Here is a 23,826-nt window from a genome sequence, read left to right as displayed (position 1 = left end):
CGAACAAAAACGCAGTCCTCTAATTAGGAGGCCCTCATTGGACGTCGTCATTAATCCAAATCGATGGTGGGGCCCTCCTCCTCCTTGCGTACGTGCATAGGGGGTGTGCCTGTGCGCGTGATGTCCCGATCAAAATCCCAACTCAGTCAGAAACATCTTGAGATGCATTAATTCATAGGTACAATATGCCATAGCCTGATACATTGCTTCAACACTCATTCTAGCCACCAAAGACTCTTTCTTGCTCTTCCAAGTGACAAGATTCCCATTGGTGGAGGTGCAAATCCTGTAATAGATCGCTTGCTTTTATTTTGTCCAACCTAATTTGCATCATTGTATTCCTCCATGTTCTTATACCCATGATTTGAATACAAAATACTTTCCCAAGTGTTGGCTTCAGGTATCTCAATATTTTGTAGATGGTTGTCATGTGAGATGATTGAGGTGACCGCATTTGGAATATCTTATCTAGTTATTTTAAGGTAAATGAGCTTGCCCACGAGCTCTTTTTAGCACCTTGGAGATTTTGTTCTATTAGTGTATTAACCGGCCTTGCCTCAACATACTCGTTTCTTTAATAGATCCAATGCGTATGAGATACAAGCAGTGTTCGAAATATCAGTATCGTGTTACGTATCGCATCCTTGGGATATAGATATGTGTTGGTTATCGCACAGGATATATCGTTTGTAATAGGTAATTTATCGTACTTTTTGGGAAACATGGAGAAACATTAGGAAAATGGTTGAATTTTTCAATGAAACTTAAGGGATTGTTAGAAAGGACCTTAATACACATGTTTAAATCATAACATCTCAAAAAAGAAGTGTACATAATAGGTTTCCTTTGTATAGGGTCCCAAGCTGTGTGCTGTTTGATTGAACTAATGCAACTGTATTCAAATTGAATGCATAACATTTAGAGTGTATGTGATGATCATTTCATCAAACACTCCTAAATACTCCGAAATTAGTCTCAATTGACGGCAGCTGGTTGAAGGAAAATTTCTAGAAAAAAATATTTAACAATTTTTAATTAGAAAATGATTTTAATTTTCCAAAAATTGATAAGGACTTAACAAATCAGAAGATTAACCCTCATTCATGCTTGATTTCATGTTTAGGGTGCAACATTACAAGCAATTTGGGAGAAATTGGGAAAATTTCAAAATTTCCCCAAATTGGACCACCTACACTCAAATTTCAAAATTAGAATGTATGTGATAATCATTTCATCAAATGCTCCTAAATACTTCGAAATTAGTCTCAATTGACAACTGGTTGAAGGAAATTTTCGAAAAGAAATGGAGAACATAAAGAACTAATGGATTTATAACCATTTGACATTGATTTAACATATTTTCAACAAAAAAGGGATTGGAAACTGAAAATGCTCACCGGATCAAACATGTGGGATATATCGGCACTACCTGTTTGTATTGGTATTGCACAGGTGGGATACAAGATATATCGTGGGATATATCGGCCGATATCGTCGATATTTAAAACATTGGATACAAGTATCCTAAGCTTTGACTGAGCAATCTCAATTCCCAATAAGTATCTAAGTGGTCCCAAATCTTTAATGTCGAACTCCTGATGTAAATACGTTTTGTGCCTGTCAGTCTCAGCTGCGTCATATCCTATCATAAAATCAGGATAGTAATTCTCTCTTCCTTTCTCTTCACAACAAGTGTATGATCTGTTCAACTCCAGTTACACCCTATCTTCAGCATGACACTACTGATCTTTCAGACCATGGGAGATTGTTTTAGGCCATAGAGAGCCTTTTTCAACCTATAGACTCTTCCAATCTCCTCCTTAGGCTTAAACCTAGTAGGAAAGGCCATATAAACTTCCTCGTGAAGCTCCTCATGCAGAAACACATTCTTCACATTCAATTGATACATCGGCCATTACATGTGAGTGGCAATAGATAAGAGAATTCATATAGAATTTAGCTTTGCAATTGGAGCAAATGTCTCTAGATAGTCTAGATGAAATATTTGTGTAAAGGCCCTTGCAACTGAATGGGCTTTATACTTGCCAATGGAGCCATCTGGACAGCACTTGACAGTGAGCCGCCCCGCCCCCCCCCACCGCCATTTTTTCAAGTGCTTGCATTTTCTTCTTACATTGCCTCATTCCATTTTGGATGAGCAAGATAGTCTGTGACGCTAGAAGGAATTTAACAAAGAAGCAACAAATGACCGAAACAAAGGAGAGAGAATTATAATAAACAAGCTTTTACCAAGAAGATATGAAGTTAAGTACGAGTAGGATGCTATCTTTTTAATGTTTGGCATACTTAGCATGTGACATAACCTACTATTTCTAATTTGTTCGTGATTTCACTTTATTGGCAGATTATAAGTGCAATTTTCACAAAAATGTTGGATAATCAAATATAAATGGTTCTTTCTGGGAATGGATATCGCTAGTTTGAGTCCATGATCTTATTTGCAAAAGTTTCATGGTTGCTGATTACATTGAAAATTTTACATTATTTATTTGGACTTTGTAGCCATTCTTTAACTCTAGAATTGTTGGTGGCATCCAGGAAAGAAACTACGTAACGATGAAAAGTCGAAAACTGTTTCCAGAGTTCAGAGGTCGCATGGTATGTTCTCTTTTTCAACAGTAGAGAAACTTCCACTATTTATCATAGTGCTCTAACTTTATGTTAGCTTTGAATGATAGGCTAGGTACATCTAAATACTTGAGGCTATCACCCGCAGGTCCAGGTACACAAGGAACCCGACCCAATTAAAACATGTTTGGGTCCAATTACATGTTCTGTTTTAAAACCAGGTTGGGTTCGGTTCCATTGCCTGATGACGGGTACCCATTAGTACTATGTATAATTTTGTATACATATAACGTATGACTATAATGTTTAAGATTGAGACATTTAATGCAAGAAATCACATTTAAAGTTGCAGCTGTCACTCACTGCAGGAATGTGAAACAGTAGATGCAGGAAAACTGAAATATGGAAGAGAAGTCCTTTCAAAGTACGTGTGGCAAGGGGAAATTACAACTACCGTGTTCCTATAATTACAACATCAAAGAGGTTTATTTAACCCGATGGGTACTTGAGTCCAACGGGATCTGGATCCTGACCACGCGGGACCCGATCTTACAAGACCCATGGCCCGATCTGTCTGGGTATGGGTGCACCTGGATCCTACCTGAATTGACCGCTTGACAACCCTATATATACTGCATGGTATCTTACGGTCCTGTCACTAGTATCTCACATGATTGGTGAACTATCATGGACGATGTCTTACACTATAATGAGATACATATGCAACCAAAATGCTATTAAAGAGGAAGACTAGTGACATTTGTCGCTCAACAGGCTGTGTGTTTAAAAAAGTGATTCAATTTGATGTGAGAGTGGTAATCTGATAGATAAGATTTGGAGGACATTCGATTGATGGGGTTTCCCTTGCAAGTTGCCACTACATTTTCTCAACTTTACAGTTTGTTATGCCAAACTCCGCTAGTGGGAGTTTTGCGCTCTCATTACCTATCCTAAGTTCAGATAAAGGAGGGTTGTGTCAAGTTGCTAGCCGGTATCAAATTTCTGCCACTACTTTTATCACGAATTCTGACAATCTAACATTTTGAGCTCATGCTAGGGGGTTCCCTATAAGCGACGCATACCGACAGCTAGGTGCAGCAAGAAATTGACAAGGGTTGCGTAGGGTTTTCCTTGTAAGTGACCAGTGCATTGGCTCCCCAGTGCAAGGAGAAATGGGTTAGTGTTGGCTAGGGCAACCCCTATAAGCGATGCGCCGCAACGACACCCCAGTTGCAACGAGAAGTGGGCAAGGGCTCTGGTGCTATTTTGGATGAGTGCGGGTAAAGAAGCGAGTCCCAGAAAATAGGATTTTCCTTGCCATATGGAATGTAGGAACACTGATTGGTAAGAGTATGAAGTTAGTAGATACTATGGAACGAAGGAGATTTAACATAGCTTGCATGTGGGAGACAATTATAAATAGGCAAAAACTAGAGATTGATGGATATAAACTTTTGTATATAGGAAAGGACAGCAATAGAAACCCGGCAGGGATAGTGGTAAACAAATATTTAAAATATAAAGTTGTAGATGTTGAGAGAGCAAGTAATAGGCTTTAATTAATAAATCTTGTGCGGGGAGAGGAGAGAACATCATTAGGGCACATGCGCCGCAGACAGGTTTAGAGGATAGAATAAGGAGACAATTTGGGAGGACATGGATGGATCAATGCAAGTAATATCCTAGATTTTGCTATGACATATGATATATCTCTTGCAAACACATACTTTAAAAGAAAGATGAATGTTTGGTAACCTTCAAAAGCAGATCATATGCAAGCCAGACTAACTTCTCAGTTCTCTCCACATAGGATTGATATGAAAGACTGCAAGGTTAGGGGAGAGTGTGTCGATGCAACATGCATTAGTGGTTATGGATGTTTGCATTAAGAGATGGAAGAGATGGAAGAGAGGGAGTGAAATTAACGGGTTTATAAAATGACTAGTGGAATTTAAAAGGAGAGAGTGCAGAGTTATTTAGTATTAAATTGATGGGAGAAGTGGAATGTTGATGAAGTTAATATTGTGTAGAACGAGATGACTGCGGCAACAGAAGTTTCAGGAGTATCCAAATGGAAAGGCCATCCATATAAGGAAACCTAGTGGTGAATGATGGGGTCTAAAAAGCTATTGGTGAGAAATGATCTTGTTTCAAGGCAAGTAACTAGAAACAAGGAATATTTAGTGCCAAAATGAATAGTAAGAAAGTAGTGAGGCTAAACTTAAGCCATACGTTGATTTGTATAATAGATTGGGAACAAAAGAAGGTGAGAAGGATGTTTTCAAACTTACGAAGATGGTAGAGAGGAAGGGCAAAAGAAGGTGAGAAAGATGTCTTCAAACTTGCGAAATTGAATTGTAGAAAAAGCGGTTGGATGTCATCGTTCATCTTTTTTCCTCTTCCAAATTCATTTGTTGTTCATGCTTTCCGTTTTGTACATGTATTACTAGATTAACAGTCACTTTTAATAATTTTTAAATGTAATTTGAAAGTTCAGAAAATTTCATGATAGTAGCGTGGTTGGTCATTGTTCATCTTTTTTTTCTCTTCCAAATTCAATTGTTTTTTATGATTTCCATTTTGAACATATCTTTCTAGCTTAACTGCTGCTATTAATATTTTTATATGTAATTTGCTTTAGTCCAATAGCTTCTTGTTCAAGAATCCTCATCTTTTTAGATTTGACTGGTTTCTTTTCTTTTTTCTTTCACATCAGGTGTCTGCATTTCTCTCCCACCATTTCTCTGAGGTTACAGATTATAGTTTCACAGCTGATATGGAGACGGAGGTATTTGTCTTGTCAAATTTGTACGTTCAGTCATGTTAAGTTCCTTACATACCAAGATAATGTTTGTGAGTACGGAGTATCTGTGTTATTGGAATGTTGTATAATATGTAATTATAACTTGTTGCATCCAAATATTTTATTTTTCTATGGTTTTTAGACTTATCTAACATAGCAGTAATATGTGCTTGGGCCTATTTGATGCTTCTCTTGTGGAATCTGAATATATTTTAGCCTGATGAGGTTGTTGAAAGGGTCAATTAACCAGCTTAGACAAACTTGGTGGAATGTGAATCATGGACATGATGATGAGAAAAATCCAACTCCCTATGTTAACAGGGATTGTTGCATGGACAGGTAGTAGCTTTGTTTCATACTTTCGAAACTATTTGTTAGTTTTTTTTTTTTTTTCTCTCACCTGCAAAATAGGTACTGCTCTTATCTTTTTGTTTTTGCGGTCTCTCAAAGACTTCCTGAGGTTGCAAAGATGCTATTTGATGCACAAAATATTCAAGGAAAAGTTCACATTAATTTTCATTTGAACGAGAGGTGCATCACGCTTATTTAGAGCATGCTTTTAATCCCTATTTAGAGGGTGCATCAAGGCATCGGACATGGGTTTTGTGTTGTTTGGCATTAAGAGCTTTTTCTTTTGGGGAATTGATGGCAAGGAGCTTGATTTCTTGGGTCTTTGCCTTCGTGCCTTGTGGCTTATGAATCTATTTTTTTTTAAGGGCAATATATTTTGTTAAAGAACTGAAAGAAAAAAAAAAAAAAAAAAAAACAACAGAAAACACACCAAAAATACTGTTACACCCCCAAAACTGATTGAGCATCACTAAAATGTACCAGGCAATAACCTGCTGCCCAATCCAGAATGTCCCTCTTAACTTTCCATAAGGACTTCTTCCCAAGGCCCCTCCTTATTGCGGAAGCAACGAGCATTGCGTTCCCCCCATATGTTCTGGAAGAATGCTAACAAGCACAGCCACCACAGCGCCTGGCTATTTTTGGTGATCAGAATGTTAGCCAGTTATTTCAGATGTGGCTTATGAATCTATTGATTGAACATTGATAAATATTTTAATCTTTGCCAGTAAAATATGGTGTTTCTCATGGTATCTATGACATTCCCCTAGAGTCTGAATGCTAGCTTATTTGCTCTTTTTAGCATTACTTCCATGTGTTGCTTTTGTGCTTTATGCAAGACTTTGCTGATAGTCTTTTGGTGGAAGATAATGAGTATGCCAACATTTTCCTTAAGTTTCCTGTTTATTGTTGCCAATGGACTCTTGAATTTATATATATATATATATAGGCTTAAACTTGTTCATTCTTTTATCAGCTAGACAATGTTTCTGCTGGAACAACTGCATGGAAAGGCCTCTTGAAAGATTATTGGGCACGATTTAGCATGTATTGCGATCGTGCAGGCAAGGTTGATATTCGGCAGGTATGAACTGGTTCTTTTTTGAAGGTATGCAGAATTTCTAGTTAAGCATGATCTCAATGTTTTCATTGGCTTAACCTGCTTTAATTGCTTATTGTAAATTGTAGGTTGAGAAAATGTTGGAGGAAACGTATGGGCACTTCTTGTTTGCATCCCTTCCTGATAAAAGCCGGAGATGCCCAAGGTATATATGTGTTGTGAGATATTTAGTGTGTAGATTGAGCTTTGTGTATTGGAATGCAGTGGGAGAGAGATGGCATGAAGTATTTGAGTGACTTATCATGCTCTACATTTCTGTATGGACTATTTGAAAAAAAAGGTTATAAACTTATTAAAGCATCGGATATTATTTGCTATTTCAAAGAAAATCCATTTTCTCAAATAAAGAACAAATTATTTTATAGTTTGCATTTTATTCTTAATTCATGAATTACAATGACCTTACAAAAAGAATGATGAATTATTTGGTAATTTTAAAATGGGGAGAAAACGTAGGAGAATGGATTACAAATTTACAATGACCTTTCAATAAGAATCCTGAATTATTAGGTAATTGTAAAATGGAGAGAAAACGTAGGAGAATCCCATTATGTACTGGATCCAAACTTTCCACTCCGATCTGACTGCCCCAGAGCATCGCCATGTTTACCTGGTACACTACGTAGATCACTGTATGAATTGGCCAAAGCAGATATCTTTGGAATACTAGATATAACCTTCTTTGGGCTATCCTCCTGTTGAAGAAGAGCAAAGACAGTCCCAAGAGGGAAGAGGCTCCCAACTAAGAATCTGAGTATGAGTAGTTTCATACTTATAGTTGAGCCCTGCAAGAAGGTCGAAGATTTGCTGCAGCTCTATTTCAACATGTTCTTGAGCGCAACAAGATGGAATAGGTTGATGGTGACCCCCTCTAAAAACATGGCCGTAAAGAGTAGTACAGTAGTTTCTCAAAGACTTCTACCTCTGACAAAAATGGGTGATTCTGTGGGTCAGTTGAAATATTCTAGCACCATTCTTTTTTGTAGAGTATGAAGCTGCAAGCCCGCAACAGAATCTCAAATCTCTGTCTATTTCATAATACATGAAGCTTTCACTGGTTTCTAGCTTCATGGAGTGAAATAACTAAGACAAGGTAGTCATATTTTCAACCTCCCAATCAGCATGAGTGGGATTTATCTTCTGCTGTCTCCTTACTTGTTCCACCCACAACCTAACTTCTTCAAACCAGTGTTCCAAGTATCGGTAACTACAAGTTTCTTTGGTCAGGGGTATGGAAACAATATCCATATGGCCAATAATTTCACGGACAACCAAAAAATGCAGGGAAACATTGGGGAAGCATGGGGAAAATGGTGGAAATTTTCAGTGAAACTTCGAGAGATGCTAAAACATGGATATTTGCATATTTAGGAATCAAAAAATTGCAAAAACAATGCATACATAATAAGGTTCCATTTAATGGGGGCCTAAAAGCATGTGCTGTCGTAAGAAACCAGTCCAACCATATCCCATCCATCCCTTTTATCCCTCGAACCTTTCATCCAAACATACATTGATATTTCAAAATATCGACACATGATATTTCATCAAGAAATCATCGACAACTGAAAGGAAACGAAAGACTATGGTCTTGATATAGCCTATATTGTGATAACGATAATATCATGATATGATTGATATTATTGTCGACAATTTGAACGCTGCATACATGATACAACCACACGCCCATAAAAATGTTTGAAATGGAAAATTTTTTAATAAACAGATTTTTGGCAATATCGATACTTTGGCAATATCAAGACCATGCCAAATAGTTCTGGCCATTAAATCTGACATTATAATCTAGCATCCAGGATTATCACCCACCCTAGGAGCATTAATTCCCTTTGGAGCCATCAAGGAACTTGAAACATCACTTGAATTTGGAGATGTACCCACCATGAAGCCTAAACCACACCCCAAACAACTCACAAAAATTTATTTCAGGCACTTATGCCAAGCTTCACAAAAGACTTCTCACAAATGAGAATATACACTGCCCATTACTGACTCACACCTTTGAACCAAAAAACCAGCAGAAAAAAAACCCTAAGCCAAGGCTGTATGGCAACTATACTCCACGAAAATCTTCACCATGCCTCCAAATCTTGATTTAATTTATCAATTCTTGTTTATGAGGTTTGTACATTGTTATCCAAGCCAAACACAACAAGAAAACTAGGGTGGTTTATATATATATATATAGAGAGAGAGAGAGAGAGAGAGAGAGAGAGAGAGAGAGAGAGAGAGCAAAGAATTTTTATTGAAGACCACCAAAGCGGGAAAAATACAAGGATTAAAAAAAACCAGGAGGGCAAATCAGCGTGTGCATAGCTGAATTTACATAAAAGGCCTATTTGGAAACATCGTTTGTAACCATATGAATAGTTTTCATAATAGAGTAATCCTTGTTATTAAGCATCGATTATTATGAGCCCTCCAAATAAACCAAAAACTTCCTGTTGTGACGAGTCTCCAAATGGATTTTTGGGACTTTCCCACTCCACTCCCATGACAAGCCCACAAAAACTTATCAACCGACTTTGGCATCACCCACGAGTTATGGAAAATGCGGAAGAAGTGCAAACTTGCTGGGCAAAGGCCTAGTGAATGAAGAGATGGTCAATGGATTTTTCTTCCCTCATGCACATGAGACAGATGTTCGGGAGGATGAGAGACCTTCTTTGAAGGTTATCTTTCGTTAGAACTCCTTTTCTACTCACAAGCCAAGTGAATGCCGCTATCCTCAGGGGAGCACCATACGACCGATGGAAATAAGGGAAATGACGTGATAAACTGAAGTGGGAAGATTGAAGCCGAAGGAGCAACCCATAAAATGAGCCCACAGAGAAACGACCAGAAGCATGAACTTTCCAAACTAAGGAGTCTTCATCTTGAATCGGGGGCATGCTAAGGTTCAACAAGTTGAGAAGAGAAAGAAGCTCATCCAACTCATTTGACAGATTCCACCGAGAAGGGGGAGACCAAATGACAACACCACCGAGATGAGAGAGAGTGATTCACCATGACGAAACAGTTAGGAGCGAGCCGGGCATGTCTCGGGAAAAGATCCTGGAGTGGTCTATCTCCACACCAAATGTCCAACCAAAAGCGTTTACGGTTGCCCTTTCCCAAGAGAGAGATTCCCGAACAAAAGGGATGATCGGTAGCGGAAATGGATTTCCAAATATGAGATGCACGATAAAGTGAAGGGGATTTTATACCCCAACCGCAAAACAATAATCTCTCTCCACAACTTTCCACTATCGCGCGAATCTCCAATGCCATTTACCAAGAAGGACAATGTTCATTAGATCAAGACGCTTCAAACTAGCCCCTCCCTCCGCTATTGGCTTCCAAACTTCCCCCCATTTGAGCAAATGAAACTTGGCGGAATCCTCGGTTCCTTTCCAAAAAAAAAAAAAAAAAAAACCTCTTCAATTTCTCTAGTCTATCCAAAACAGACTTGGGACACTTGAAAAGAGACATGAAATAAATAGGCATGTTGGAAAATGCCAATTTGATGAGAGTCAAATGGGCCCCCAAAGAAAGATATCAATGCTTCCCACCTGGATAGGTTCCTCTCAATTTTGTCGACCAATTTGCCCCAAAGATGCTTAGCCGACTAGCTGATACACAATGGTAACCCAAGGTAAGACGAAGGAAAAGACCCTGGTTTGCACCAAAAAACAGTAGCCAACTAGCGAAGATTATCTTGGGAGACATGAACACCCAACATTTCGCTTTTGGATATGTTAATGTTGAGCCCTGAAGTTGCTTCAAAACAAACCACGACCTTACGAAGATTGTCAACCCAAGTGAAGTCCACATCACAAAAAAGTATTGTATCATCTGCATACTGAGATGGCTAATTTTCACCCTTGGATTTGCAACATTGAACCCGCTAATAAGACAATTTTCCTCCTCTTTAACAAGCATCATACTCAACGCTTGGCTGATAACAACGAAAAGGTATGAGGACAAAGGATCGTCACATAATACCGCGAGAAGCCTTAAAGTAACCAAAAGGGGCCCCGTTAACCAAAACATTAAAGGAGGGACTAGGGAGACCGAATACAACCTTGCATCCAACCTCACCATTTGGTTTTGCATCCAATCCTTTCCAACATATAATCTAAAAACTGCTAGTCAATGTGATCGTAGGTCTTCTCGATACCTACCTTGCAAACAATACCTCCAATACCTTTTCTATATCTAGAGTCTAAGCTTTCATGGGCTATCACAGCGGAATCAAGTATTTGCCTACCGCTAATGAAAGCTTCTTGATTTTCGGAAATGACAAAGGACAAAACCCTTCTAAATCTCAAAGTCAAGACTTCAGCCAGCAGCTTATACGAGTTACCTATAAGACTTATTGGCCTAAATTCTTTAAGGGATTCTACACCTTCGATTTTTGGGATCAAGGCGATAAGGGTGGCCTTGAGATCCTTAAAAAGGCAACCTCTCTCGTAGCATTCGAAGAAAAAAATCCTCGACATCCCATCCTTTTTTTTTTTTGACATCCCATCTGACTGTCCGCCAATATTTTTGAAGAAACATCATTGGAAATCCGTCAGGGCCGGGAGCTTTATCCCCGCACATTGAATCAGGAGTTGATTTCACTTCTTCTTTCGAAAATGGCTTTTCTAAATCAGTAGCTTCTTGGACTGCTGAAGAGGGAAAAAAATAGTTTATCCAACTTGGGCCTCCTCCACTACTCCCCGATGAGAAGATTTTGATAGAATTGAACAATGGTGCTGCAAATCTGATCCTTTTGGGTGATCCTAGCTCCATTAACAACCAAATTGCTAATACGATTAACTCGAGCTCGGGCGCTAGCCATGTTGTGGAAGAATTTCATATTCTTGTTTCCCTCCTTGAGCTATAAGGCCCTAGACCGTTGATGCCACCTGATTTCTTCTTCTTTAGAGACGGATGCACACTTAGCCTTTAAATCATCCCTCTCAATTCTTTCTACTTCCGACAACCGACTGCCTTCTGCCTTGAGATCCACTTTGTGAACTTTCCCCAACATTTTATTGAACTCTGCGTTATGAACCCCTAAAACCTTTTTTTTTTCCTTCCATATTTCAGTCTTCTCCTTAAGCTGCCTAAGCTTAATTCCCTAGCTGAACCCTGCATATCCTGTAACTTCAAAAGACGACCACCAATCAAATATGAGATCATTAAAGCCATCAATTTCCAACCATGCACACTAGAACCTGAATGGATGATGGCCTCGGCTATCTTCTTTGACCATGAGAAGTATAGGCATGCGATCAGAAAACATTCTCGGTAGGCCTCGTTGAGTGACGAAGGGAGACTTATCAATCTAAGAGTGAGAAACTAGAAAAAGATCCAAACGCGAGGGACTTGGGGAAGCTTGATTTTTGGTCCACGTGAAATTAGCCCCCCTAAGAGGTAAATCGATTAGATCATGAAACTCGATCCAATCAGAAAATTTCCACATGCTACTGGAGACTGGACCTTGCTTAGACTTTTCATAGGAAAATCGAACTTAATTAAAATCACCCCCAATACAACATGGGTGATCCTATCTCTGCCTGATTGAAGAGAGTTCAACCCAACTTTGTTCACGTTGTGCGAGGATTCGGGGCCCATATACTGAAGAAAGAACCCAAATGAAACCAAAGGAGCAATCTTGTAAAACAACAGACAGAGAAAAAGATCCTGTCATACTGTCGACCATATTTCAAATATCGGAATTCCACACCAAAGGTCTAAACACACACACACCACACACACACACACACACACATATTTAGAGAAACCCAATCAACATTCGAAATACCCCAGATGGAAGAAAGCATACATTTATTGATCAAATTCAGCTTGGTTTCTTGAATTAAAGTGATATTAGCCTTAGGCTTTCTGCTTCCCTCCATTTTTGGTAGTTTTTAGCCTTCAAAAACTGCTCCTCGAGCAAAATCTCTAATCCCCCTTCCCTTCTACAAACTGAAAGAAATCATAAACATCTTTGTCATTCACTCCAAAGGACATACCAACCATCCCTACCACTCTTCACGAATATCCTTGGACCATTTAATTTGAGTTTGAGATAGAGTGGGTTGAGTAGACACTGGGTCTTGAGATTCGTCGATGAGGACTCCATCTGGTTGGGGAAGAAGCCCTGATTACCTGGTCCTTTCGTTACACAGAGGGGCGACTATGAGGGCCTCTTCCATCAACCGATCCTCAGATGAAAGTTCAACAACAACAAGGGAATCAACCAAAATAGCCTCTGTCGAATTCTTAGGAGTCAAATTGTCTTCATCGACCTTTGCTTCTTCCGGAAGAAACTCCACTTCCCTGCTAGAGTCATCCTCCTACTCCTTTAGGATGCCGCTGAGGTTCTTATAGTGGTCTTCTGTATCTGAGGGAGAATCTTGAGTTGAAACTTGAAAATTAGACCCCACGACTCCTCATTCTCCTTTAGAAGGCTGGAGAAGGCTTAGAAGAACATTGCGATAAGGAATCTCCCTATGAGAGGATATGTTTTTTGCTTCTATATCTGGAGATTTGCATGTGGCAGACTTAAGATCGATACGTGTGGAAGGACTCATGAGCGTTAGACGAAGGCAAGGGTTATCGGCACGTGGCGATGGCAAAAATATATCATCCATCTTGGAAGGACATGTGTGTGAAGTGAGCGAAATAACAAGCTCGGATTTAAAAAAATAAGTTCGGAGCTAGGCTCATTAGGGTGTCGGAGCTACGACCTAGCCTGCTAATTTGGAATGACCAAGTGCGTGTCGCAAACCATCTGCTGAAGCTGCATTTGCCGCATGGGTGGCTCCAAACCAAGGGTAGCAAGCTTTAGAATTGGGTCCAAGGCTGTGATCTCGTTAGAGTACTGCTCTTTCCCGACACCTGCGTCACATGGAGAGAAATTAGACGAGATATCCGTTGTTCAATCCTCACCTACTACTGCTGATCGTGCTGGTAGGTGACACGCGTCCTTTCTAAAATTTGGTAGAACGTTGGAACATGGATGCAGTACACCATCTTCCCCTCTGTTGCTATCGATGATTCTCGCTGGAGTACATGCTACCTTTCAACTAGCCCATATTCCACCCCGTCTACTTGGAACTCCCTAGCTCTCCTCCTCCTAGACCTTCAGAATCAACTATTTTTCCTTGACAACGATCTTGATCGAATTTGGAATAGCCCTACTACGTTTCTTTCTAATACACATTCGAGCTACTCCGACTTCCTCCCCATTTTCTATCAAAGGGTCGATAGCGATCAATTCTCCCAAAGTAGAACTCAAAGTGATGAAAACATCTTGCAACCAAAGCTCCATCGGAATCCCCCAGATTAAGATCCACACCATCTCCCTACCAAAATGTTGTTCTCCGACCACCACTTAAGGGACCAGAAGGGGCAATCAGGAAGCCAAACTCCCGCTAGTAGCATTTTATCACAGCATGCCCTATCCCTGAAATTAACCCAAATTTCATCCACAGCTATGGGTTTCACTGAGAAATCCGATTTTGGAATGTCAAGCTCTCGAAACCAAGACACTGTTTGCAGGAGTGACACTTGTGGCATCGTTTTTGCTATAAGTGATCAATGAAGATTAACCAACGACTTTCAATGACCTCTAGTCTAATATGAACAATAGGACCGTCCGTCACTGACCATTGATGTTGAAATCCATTTTACCTCGTCGACCTTTTCTGTGTTTTTGACTGTCTGTTGAAGATGAGGGGCCTCCTTTTGTGCTCCGACAACTACCGCTTCACCGAAGGTTGGCTAATTACTCACCAAGATGTCCCTGAAAGAAGGCGAGTTGCTCTCTGCCACTGAAGCTATAAATGGCTGCCTCATTGGTTCGGACACAACCTTGATAGAGGTCTCCTTCCTACCTTTCTTGCTTATTCCCTTCTTTCCTTCATGCTTAAACCTAACCTCCCCGTTTTTAACATCCGGGCCAAAACAAGCTATCTACACTCGAAACTTTACCCATGTGAAACATTCTCAATGCAACATCTCGATTGCACAATGGACTTCATCATTAGAACTCATTCTTATGAAAGCAAATCCTTGATGGAGATTCGTATCTCAATTTCGGGGGATATGAACATCCATAACTACCCCTGCATTCCCGAAAACCCTAGAAAAATTGATGGGAAGCCAGCCATCAGGAAATCTGGCAATGAAGATCATGAGATACTCTACTAGATCCTTCCCCTCCTTCAATACTGTTCTTTGTATCACCTTCTGCCACCCGACAATCTCTTCTCGTGCTTTCGATTTCTCAAGATACATTGTGCTTCCGACTCTTCGTATAACTAGGGTGGGTTTCTTTTTTGTTTTTCCCTCTATTTTTGAGAAAACATCCCTAAAACTTCCAAAAAAAAAAAACCCCTAGAAAATCATAAAAATTTCCACTAAAATCATGCTCGTTTAGGTCCCCTACTTATTTTCCTTCAAGGGCCACCCGAGCGTACATTGCAGCCATCATCCGTATAGTCTAATGACGTCAGCGATGGGCCCCGCCAATGTAGCCTGTAGTCAGCATAGGAAGGAGTCTCCGATACCAAGTAGAAAGTAGACAAAGAGAGAGATTTGAAGCAAGAGAGAGAAGGAACAAAGGAAGAAAGGGAAAAGAAAGGAGAGGAAAGGAGTAAGGCAGTTCGGGGCCACTTGTGTCTTGTATATTAGCCAAAGTGACTAACACTATATAAATGAAATAAAATATGGAGTATGGTAGTACTAATGAATACAAGAAAATATACATAGGTATACACAAAATTCTCTTTCTTTACAGTTTCAAACCTAGGTAATCTAGTGTTCGAGTTCTGGGGAGGGGGATCACTTATCCATGTGCCCAAGTCAGGCACTCCAGTTTTTTCAAGCATTCAAATATGTAGCATTTAACCATGATAGTGCTACAATCTATATATAGAGTCCTTGGTCAAGGTTCTTAACCTATTGTGGGGTTGTAAGTTCATGGATGTAGCCTAAGGATGGATCACGGATGCTAAGATTGAATTATCTGCGAATAATCTTCTTTACTTTCTTCCCTTATGCCTGTTTTAAGTCAACCATGTCATGAGCTTTAGGGGGTTAATTTGTAACATTCATAGAACTTTTTAGTCTCCAACAAGTTCTTGGGAAATGTTAATGAAATTCACAGATACTTTAAATGCAATGATAAAAATACTGAAATGGATAAAGTCAGACACATTCAAGTTGTATATTTTGAACCACAATTAATTGATAATCGATAGTTAATTGTTTCCTTAACTCCCGTACAGTGTTCAAAGTATCGGTATTGATACAAGTTTCGTTGGTCAGGGATACGGAAACAGTATCGATATCGACGATAATATCGTTAATAACCAAAAATGCAGGGAAACATGGGAAAAATGATGGAACTTTTAGCGAAACTTCATGAGATGTTAAAATGTACATATTTAGAAATTAAAAAATTGCAAAAAATAAAAATAAAATGCATACACAATAAACCATTTAATGGGCCCTTAAAAGCATGTGTTGTTGTAAGAAATCAGTCCAACCATCTCATCTGGCCTATTTAACCATCCATCCTTCCATCCAAACATCCATCGATATTGCAAAATATCAACAACACATGATATTTCACCAAGAAATCATCAACAATTGGAAAGGAAATGAAAGATTGTGGTCTCAATATTGTGCATGTTGCGATATCGATAATATCGAGATATTATCAATGACAAATTGAACACTACATTAAACCATGTGCCCATGAAAAAAAAATTGGAATATATATATATATATATATATATATATATATATATATATATATATATATATATATATATATATATACTTTTACTAATAAACAAAATTTTGATGATATCAATACGTTGGCGATATTATTGAAATATCATTGATACACTTGTGAAACAAGCATTACCCAGAATTTACATTGTCGAAAATATTGGCAATACATTGGCGTTATTGATGCATTGGCAATACAAGCGACACCTAGAATTTACATAGTTGAATATTGGCGATTACATTATCGATATTGATACGTTGGCGATACCTAGCAATACATTGCTAATACCTGGAATTTTTTATACTACCCGGGTTATCGGTATCGCTACTAGTGTTATCGGTATCGCTGAGCTGGAGATAAAGAGAATATCGGAGATAATTCGAACACCGCTCCTGTACCATACTAATTCTTGAGGAGCAGTTTGGAGAGAGGCTACATAATGGCTAGAGCCCAATGGTCTGTTTCTAATTTGATAGGACACTGATAGCTCCAAATTGAATTGATGTGATCTATGACTAAATCCTCTAAGAAGGTGTTTATTGTGAAGGTATTATGCTATCCACAATATTCCTCTATACACGTACACTTCCTTGTGCTCACGCATACATTTGGTTGCTCGAGCACTCAAACAATTAAATCAGTACAAAGGAAACATTGTTGAGCAAAGATAACACAAAATGTGCTTTCAAATTTCCAAAATCTTGGTTTATTGCTCCTCACCTTCTCTGTAAAAATTAAAAAAATAAATAAAAATCATGCATATGGAAGCTTATTGACTTGCTCGGCACACAATTGACATGAATCTAGTACGTATATCCCAGTTTCTTAAATAGTGAATAGTGTGTAGCGTAGTGTTCACCCATCTGAGGTGTGAGGCTTAAAGCTCTTCTAGATTTTTAGTTAAGATTGTGCTTGGTTGCGCCAAATATCACGTTGTTCTGCATCAAATTAGTCTGATTAAGAATGAAATTTAATAAAATTTAATGACATTTGGTGCAACCAAATACAGCCTAAAATAATATGAAAAGTAGGCAAAGATTAAGTATAAAGGTAAAGAGCAACCTAACTGATTTAATACTATTTCTAATATTATCTTACTAAAATCATTGAAAAGATCAACTAGTTTTTATTTACAAATGAAAAATGTAAAAAACCATTGAAAACATTAATTGGTATTATTGAAAAATAACTTGTAGCACAAGTTACGTAGCGTGTATCGTAGGCTATGTAGCATGTAGAGTGTGCAAAATTAGCATGTAGCATTGGCTACATGCGACTTAAGGAGGTACGTTCATGATCTACTTGGCATTAAGGCTAAGCTGTGTTATGTAGCATAAGCTACACACTAAATCGCGAAGCTACATGCTACATCGCAAAGCTATTTAAACCACTGGTATATCCTTGCTTGAAAATGGTGTATGGACAGAATGCCTCTAGTTTTCTAACTTTGTGGGAGCAGGTGCATTGTTGAGTTCTTTATTGTTTTTGCAGTTATCAATGATCATCAAGTTCGTGCTTTCTCTTCTAAACATCTGGTTATTGGAAATGCAACCCGCATGTTGTTGTATTTTCTTCACATCTAAAAACTGCATTTGAACTACTTTTTTTTTTTTTTTTTGCCTTATTGTTCTTGCTATGACATTTAAGTGCAAACCTGATACAGTTGTATGGAGGGCACTTTGGTCTTCAAAGTAAGTAGATTTGGAGCAGGCTATTTTATTGGTTGTAACCAGCATCCGAAATGCAAGTGAGTTTTATTGAACATGACTTCACTTCAACTGTTGTTATTCTTTTTGTTTTCTCTGTTTACATAATAACATGTTTTTGGATTGTTGTACTATGATTTTATTGCTGTCTTTATCATTTCGCTACCTGAACATGTGCTGTACATTACTTCAATACATGTGGATTCATGATTTCATTGATTTTCTTTTCTTTCTAGGTTCTTGCTATGCTAATTTTAGGCTCTTCTTAGTTGTAGGAAATCAATAGATGTCAGGTGCAGAACTAAAATGTTAAATGTGACTGGATCTAAATCAAGATTTTGATATATCAATCAAATATTCTATTGAATCCTCGTGTAAATCTGTTCGCTCATGATGTATCATCCTTTCTTAGCTCGTATTGTGGATTGAAAGCGCTCCAATGCTTTGTGGAAAGCTTTGGAACTCAAACTTTTGTGTAGGCTAGGTAAAATTGAAAATTTTCATCATCATATTAAAATTTGTAATAATGTACTCTGATAAATGAATACATGCTATGTGTGTAACACAAGTATGCTGCAGAACTCACTCACTGGTTTGTCCTGGATCATGTTTTGCCCTGGATCATGTTATATCAAAATGTTTTTGACATTATTCCTTAATCGAGGATAAATACGATATCCCTGGGTCCTCAGTTTGGACAAGTGGGATCCGTAGTTCACCTTACCAACCATTGATTTGGTGGGCCCCATTGTTGATAGATCATGCCTTGGCCTTAAATTGGCACTGCAAATAGCTGGTAAAGAAATAATGCAGCTATGATCGACATTTAAAGGGAAAAGGCAAAGGATTGGATGGTCAGGATTCTCCCGCATGGGAGATTTTTGTCAGATGGTCCATCGATTTTGGGGCTCAGTAGATAATGGCCTTGATCACCTGCACCATGGCCACTCATTATACAGACTGAGGATCTGAGAATAATATACATATAATCAGATTTAGGAGCATATATTTGTCCATACTAAGTGCATGTTATATATACCCAGTGTTCGAAATATCGGTATCGCGTTACGTATCGCACCCTTGGAATACAGATATGTATCAGTTATCACATGGGATATATTGGTTGTATCGCATAACGTACTGTTGTTGTTGGAAACATTGGGAATTTGGTTGAAATTTTCAATGAAACTTTAGTACTTGTTAAAAATAGACATCAATGCACACTTATAAATCAAAACATTACAAAAAACAAGTGCACATAATAGGTTTTCTTTGTATGCGGTCCTAATCTATGCATCGTCTAATTGAATTGATGCAAATATATTCAAAGTCTATTCATATAATTTATAAATGTAAGAAGACGTGTGGAAACACAAGCAATACATTCAAAAGCAAAAGAAGAATCACTAGATTAGGTTACTTGCATATTTAATTTTATGTTTGGACATATAGATTGCAACCGATTTGCGAGAAATTAGGAAATTTTTTTTTTTTTTTTTTTTCAATTTTATGTAACTTGGCCCATCTCCTACAAATCTCGAAATCGAAGCTCCCAATCCATGATTTTTTGTGCAAAACATGAAAAAGTATGGATTTGTAACAATTTGACACTGATTTAACATGATTTATAGAGAAAAAAAGGATCAAAAATCGAAAATGCTCACTGGATCAAACATGTGGGATATATCATATATCCCACTGCTTGTGTATTTTGTATCGCACGGGTGGGATACATGATATATCGTGGGATATATCAGCCGATATCATCAATACTTAAAACAATGGTTATACCTAATAATGGCAGTATGGCACTACTACTCAAGTTATCTCTATTTCCTAGTTTTTGGTGTCATAATCTAACTTTAGGCAAGACGATGCATGCATCGGCCGAATGATGATCATGGGGTATTTTCTTATACTCAATTTACAAAGTTATACAACTATGCATTACGCCTACGCTAACATGATTGTTGCATATCAGTATCACCACTCCGAGTCTTGACCAATATCTTAATAATTGGACCAGTCATCACACTGGAAAGGTTGGCTGTCCAATCTGATTTGGTCAAACCACTGGTTTTGTTACCATCCGCCCATTAGCCGATTCTGCTCATCATCATCATATCGTCAATTATAATCGAAATAGTTCTCAGTAGCCATTTGATAAACTAGATGTAATGAAATAATGATCCATACTTGCGCATGCACAGAATGTACATGTGGCACGTGTGGGACCCCAACATATATTGGATATAAAATAAAAATCTTCTTTTTATTGGACCATCCTAACTTTTCACAATGGACATTGTTGATTTTGTACCCCTGACAACATATCAATCTTCCAATTGATGGACATTAGAATTACCCTTTTAGTTTGATTTTATGGTGACGACACAACTTTCTATGAATTTTCCTCCCAAATCTTGTCCACATGTATCTATCTTGTTAGCTGAGTTGGTGTGCATGCCTCCTTCTAGATGGGAGACTTGGACTCGAGTCCTGCTGATGTATTGGTTTGTTTTTGCGGTACAGCCTATGTAATCGAGATGGAATAATGAAATGTCCCCATTTTTGCAACCCATAACACCATAAGCGAGCCACTGGTGATTGGATGTTTTGAAACGTTTCATGTGAAAGCAAATGACTAAATTTGGATCAACCCGGAAATAGCTCCAGTTCCAGTCGAATCCAATCTGACTGTTATGTCTGATCTGGTTTTTAAAACATTAGCTTTGACATGGAGATAGAACTCAATTACTGAAAATTAAGTACAACACTCCTTTCGAGTTGGGTCCTTACTCTTACCCGGGTGGTAGACTCCCAGGAGTTTCAACACCGGGTCAAGGGTTCGAGTACCCACCAGTGGTGAAATCCCACGGCGTGCGTGTGTGTGCGTGTGCGTGTGTAAGCATGTGTGTGTGGGGGTGCGTGTGTAAAAAAAAAAGAAGAAGAAGAAGAAAGTACAACACTCCTTTCGCTAGGAGTTGGGTGCACATAATTGCTTTTAATCAATATGTGACTAAGTCACAGTGACATAAACAGGTTTAAAGTTTAAGACATTTCCACAGTACATATTCGACAGGTGTTAGTTCTGTCGGTAATTTGGAATTTGGGATGGTCCTCTGATATAATGATGACTATGACGAAAGAAGGAAAAAACCATCAGGTGAAACGTTTTTTGAAGTTGTTGTAGAATGATATTAGGTACAAAAGTCATGAGAGTGAAAGAAACTTTATGTGATGATATATATACACCCTTATAGATGTGTAGAATGACCAGAAAAGTATTATGAAATGAATAATATAATAACAAGCAATTATAATACAGGAATATGGGCATTATGTCTCTATCACCAATGAATTTAGAAGGATATTTAATATGCTTGAGTGGTTTTTATTGCTCAGTTTTGTCATTGTAGTTCCAGTGGGTTGCTACTGGCCATGCATTCTTAATTATGGTGCTCATTTGATCCATTCCAGTAAATGGCTGAATTATCTCTAATGTTGTATGTAGGTACATCGCTAGGACGATATTTTCCGACGATGATGATGGTGTTGCTCCTCAAAAACCAGACCAGAGCTTTGAGCCAAAATTACTGGGTCTTTATCCTGGTTCTAATGAAAAGGTTGTGCTTTTTTTTTAATTATCATTTTGGTACTTGTTTTTTTTTTTTCAAAAAAGACAACACTACCCGGGTTTGAACCCTGGATCACTCACACACACTACACTGTCTTCACCAGCTCATCTAACAATTGTGATATCTTAAAAAGTTTGAACTTTTAGATTTATTTCTAGTGATACTTTTTCTTTTTCCTTTTTTGATTGGTTTTTAGCAATGGATGTATACTCAACATTTTTGCTTTCATTTTTTTTAGATATATGTGAAGAATGGCCCATATGGATTCTATGTACAATTGGGTGATGACAGGAAAGGATTCTCACCAAAAAGAGCCTCTATTTTGAAGGTATTATTATTAATATTTTAAAATTTTCTTTACCCTTGATAATATGCATCTTTATGACTCCTATATTCTTGTAAATGGTTCCCACGGTACTAGTTCGGTCTGGGCTTTGGCCCAACTTGGGTTGTATAGTGGTTTAGGCTCTTTTGTTTTGCTTTGTTTTGGTTCTTGCTTTTTGTTCTTTATGTATTTTCTTTTGGTTTTTGTATAGTTATTTTCTTTTGGTGTTTGTCTCTTGTTTTTCTTCTTTGGACTTTTAGCCTTCTAAAAAGCTTTTGGCAATCTTAAAAAAATAAAAAATAAAGATGCAATAATTATCGTTGAATTAAACTAGTGAGTCGTGCTGTGAAACTATGGGAGAGAGCGATTGAGCAAAGAATAAGGCACAAGACACATGTATAAGAAAATCAATTGGATTTATGGTGGGGAGGTCAGCCATCAAGGCTATCATAGACAGTCAATGGAGAAGTTCAAGGAGAGGAGAAATGATCTCCACACGGTCTTTATTTATGTAGAGAAAGCATGTGATATTGTCACTAGAGAGAATCTACTGCATGCTAGGAAAGAAAGGAATCTCCAAAGGATATATTGACATGTATGAGCGAGGCTAGCTAATATGCTGACCACTATTGGAGAGACAAGTGAGTTTCGAATTACAATAGGTCTACACCAGGGGTTGGTGTCTTTTTTTTTTTTTTGGTAAGCTTGTTAGTACACCCACTGTCAGTTCACACTTCACTATTAGCCACCCCCACTAGGGATCGATACCAAGACCTCAGTGTTGAAACGAGGTATCTTTCACTCAGTCTACCACTGGAGCTATGGATCTGGGTGTACACCAGGGGTTGGTGTTGAGTCTGTATATTTTTTTCATTGCTTTATGGACAAGTTAACCAGGCATTTACTGGAAAAGGTCCAATGGTGCACTTTGTTTGTAGGGGCTCGTTTGTATTGAGGGAAACTGAAGGAGAACAAAGGAAAACATATAGTATTCATTTAATGTCACATTTTCCCTTTTTGAGAAATATAAAAAGAGGAGGAGATCAATTTCCTTTCCATAACAAGGGAGTAAAACCTTCTCCTTTTCAAATAGTCAATTGGTTGGAAAAGATGTTTCCCTCTAATGTGGTGTTTTTAATCATAAAATTATAGGGAAGAGAGGTTTCTCTTTGAAAATTACAACTCAACCACTGGAAAATGGAAAGGGAAAACACTTTTCTTTATCATTTTTCTAGCAAGACAAACTGGTGCAAGGTATTTCCTTTTCTTTGTGTTTATATCAAACTTTAGACTCACTTATGTCATCAACTATATTTTACTTTAACTCTTTTTTTTCACCCAATCAAACACTCCCTGGATGACATAGTTTTGATAACGAGACAAGGTTGGTGATTATCACAAAGCTAGAAATATGGAAGAATGCTTCAGAATATAAAGGTTTTAGGAATCCAAGCTTTAATCCATTGATAGAGGTATGCTTGATTTTCTCTGAGGGGCCCAA

At 38.1% G+C, this 23,826-nt stretch overlaps 1 protein-coding gene across 3 annotated transcripts in view; it reads left to right on the top strand.

Annotated features, from left to right (window-relative positions):
- The window catches only part of LOC131219541 (uncharacterized), a 62,061-nt gene that overhangs the window by 27,535 nt on the left and 10,700 nt on the right, over positions 1–23,826 (top strand). For 2 of the 3 annotated variants that reach the window (XM_058214737.1, XM_058214739.1), the window contains exons 14-20: positions 2,560–2,619; positions 5,306–5,377; positions 6,720–6,827; positions 6,932–7,008; positions 18,320–18,403; positions 21,877–21,988; positions 22,239–22,328. In XM_058214737.1, the coding sequence (XP_058070720.1) occupies positions 2,560–2,619; positions 5,306–5,377; positions 6,720–6,827; positions 6,932–7,008; positions 18,320–18,403; positions 21,877–21,988; positions 22,239–22,328 (603 nt within the window). The remainder of the gene's footprint in view (positions 1–2,559; positions 2,620–5,305; positions 5,378–6,719; positions 6,828–6,931; positions 7,009–18,319; positions 18,404–21,876; positions 21,989–22,238; positions 22,329–23,826) is intronic. The other variant, XM_058214738.1, reaches the window with a different exon arrangement.

Source organism: Magnolia sinica, chromosome 11 (assembly GCF_029962835.1).
Source record: "Magnolia sinica isolate HGM2019 chromosome 11, MsV1, whole genome shotgun sequence".
Taxonomy (NCBI): Eukaryota; Viridiplantae; Streptophyta; class Magnoliopsida; order Magnoliales; family Magnoliaceae; genus Magnolia; species Magnolia sinica.
Note: the sequence above shows the minus strand (reverse complement) of the source record. Positions and strands in the feature narration are given on the sequence as shown.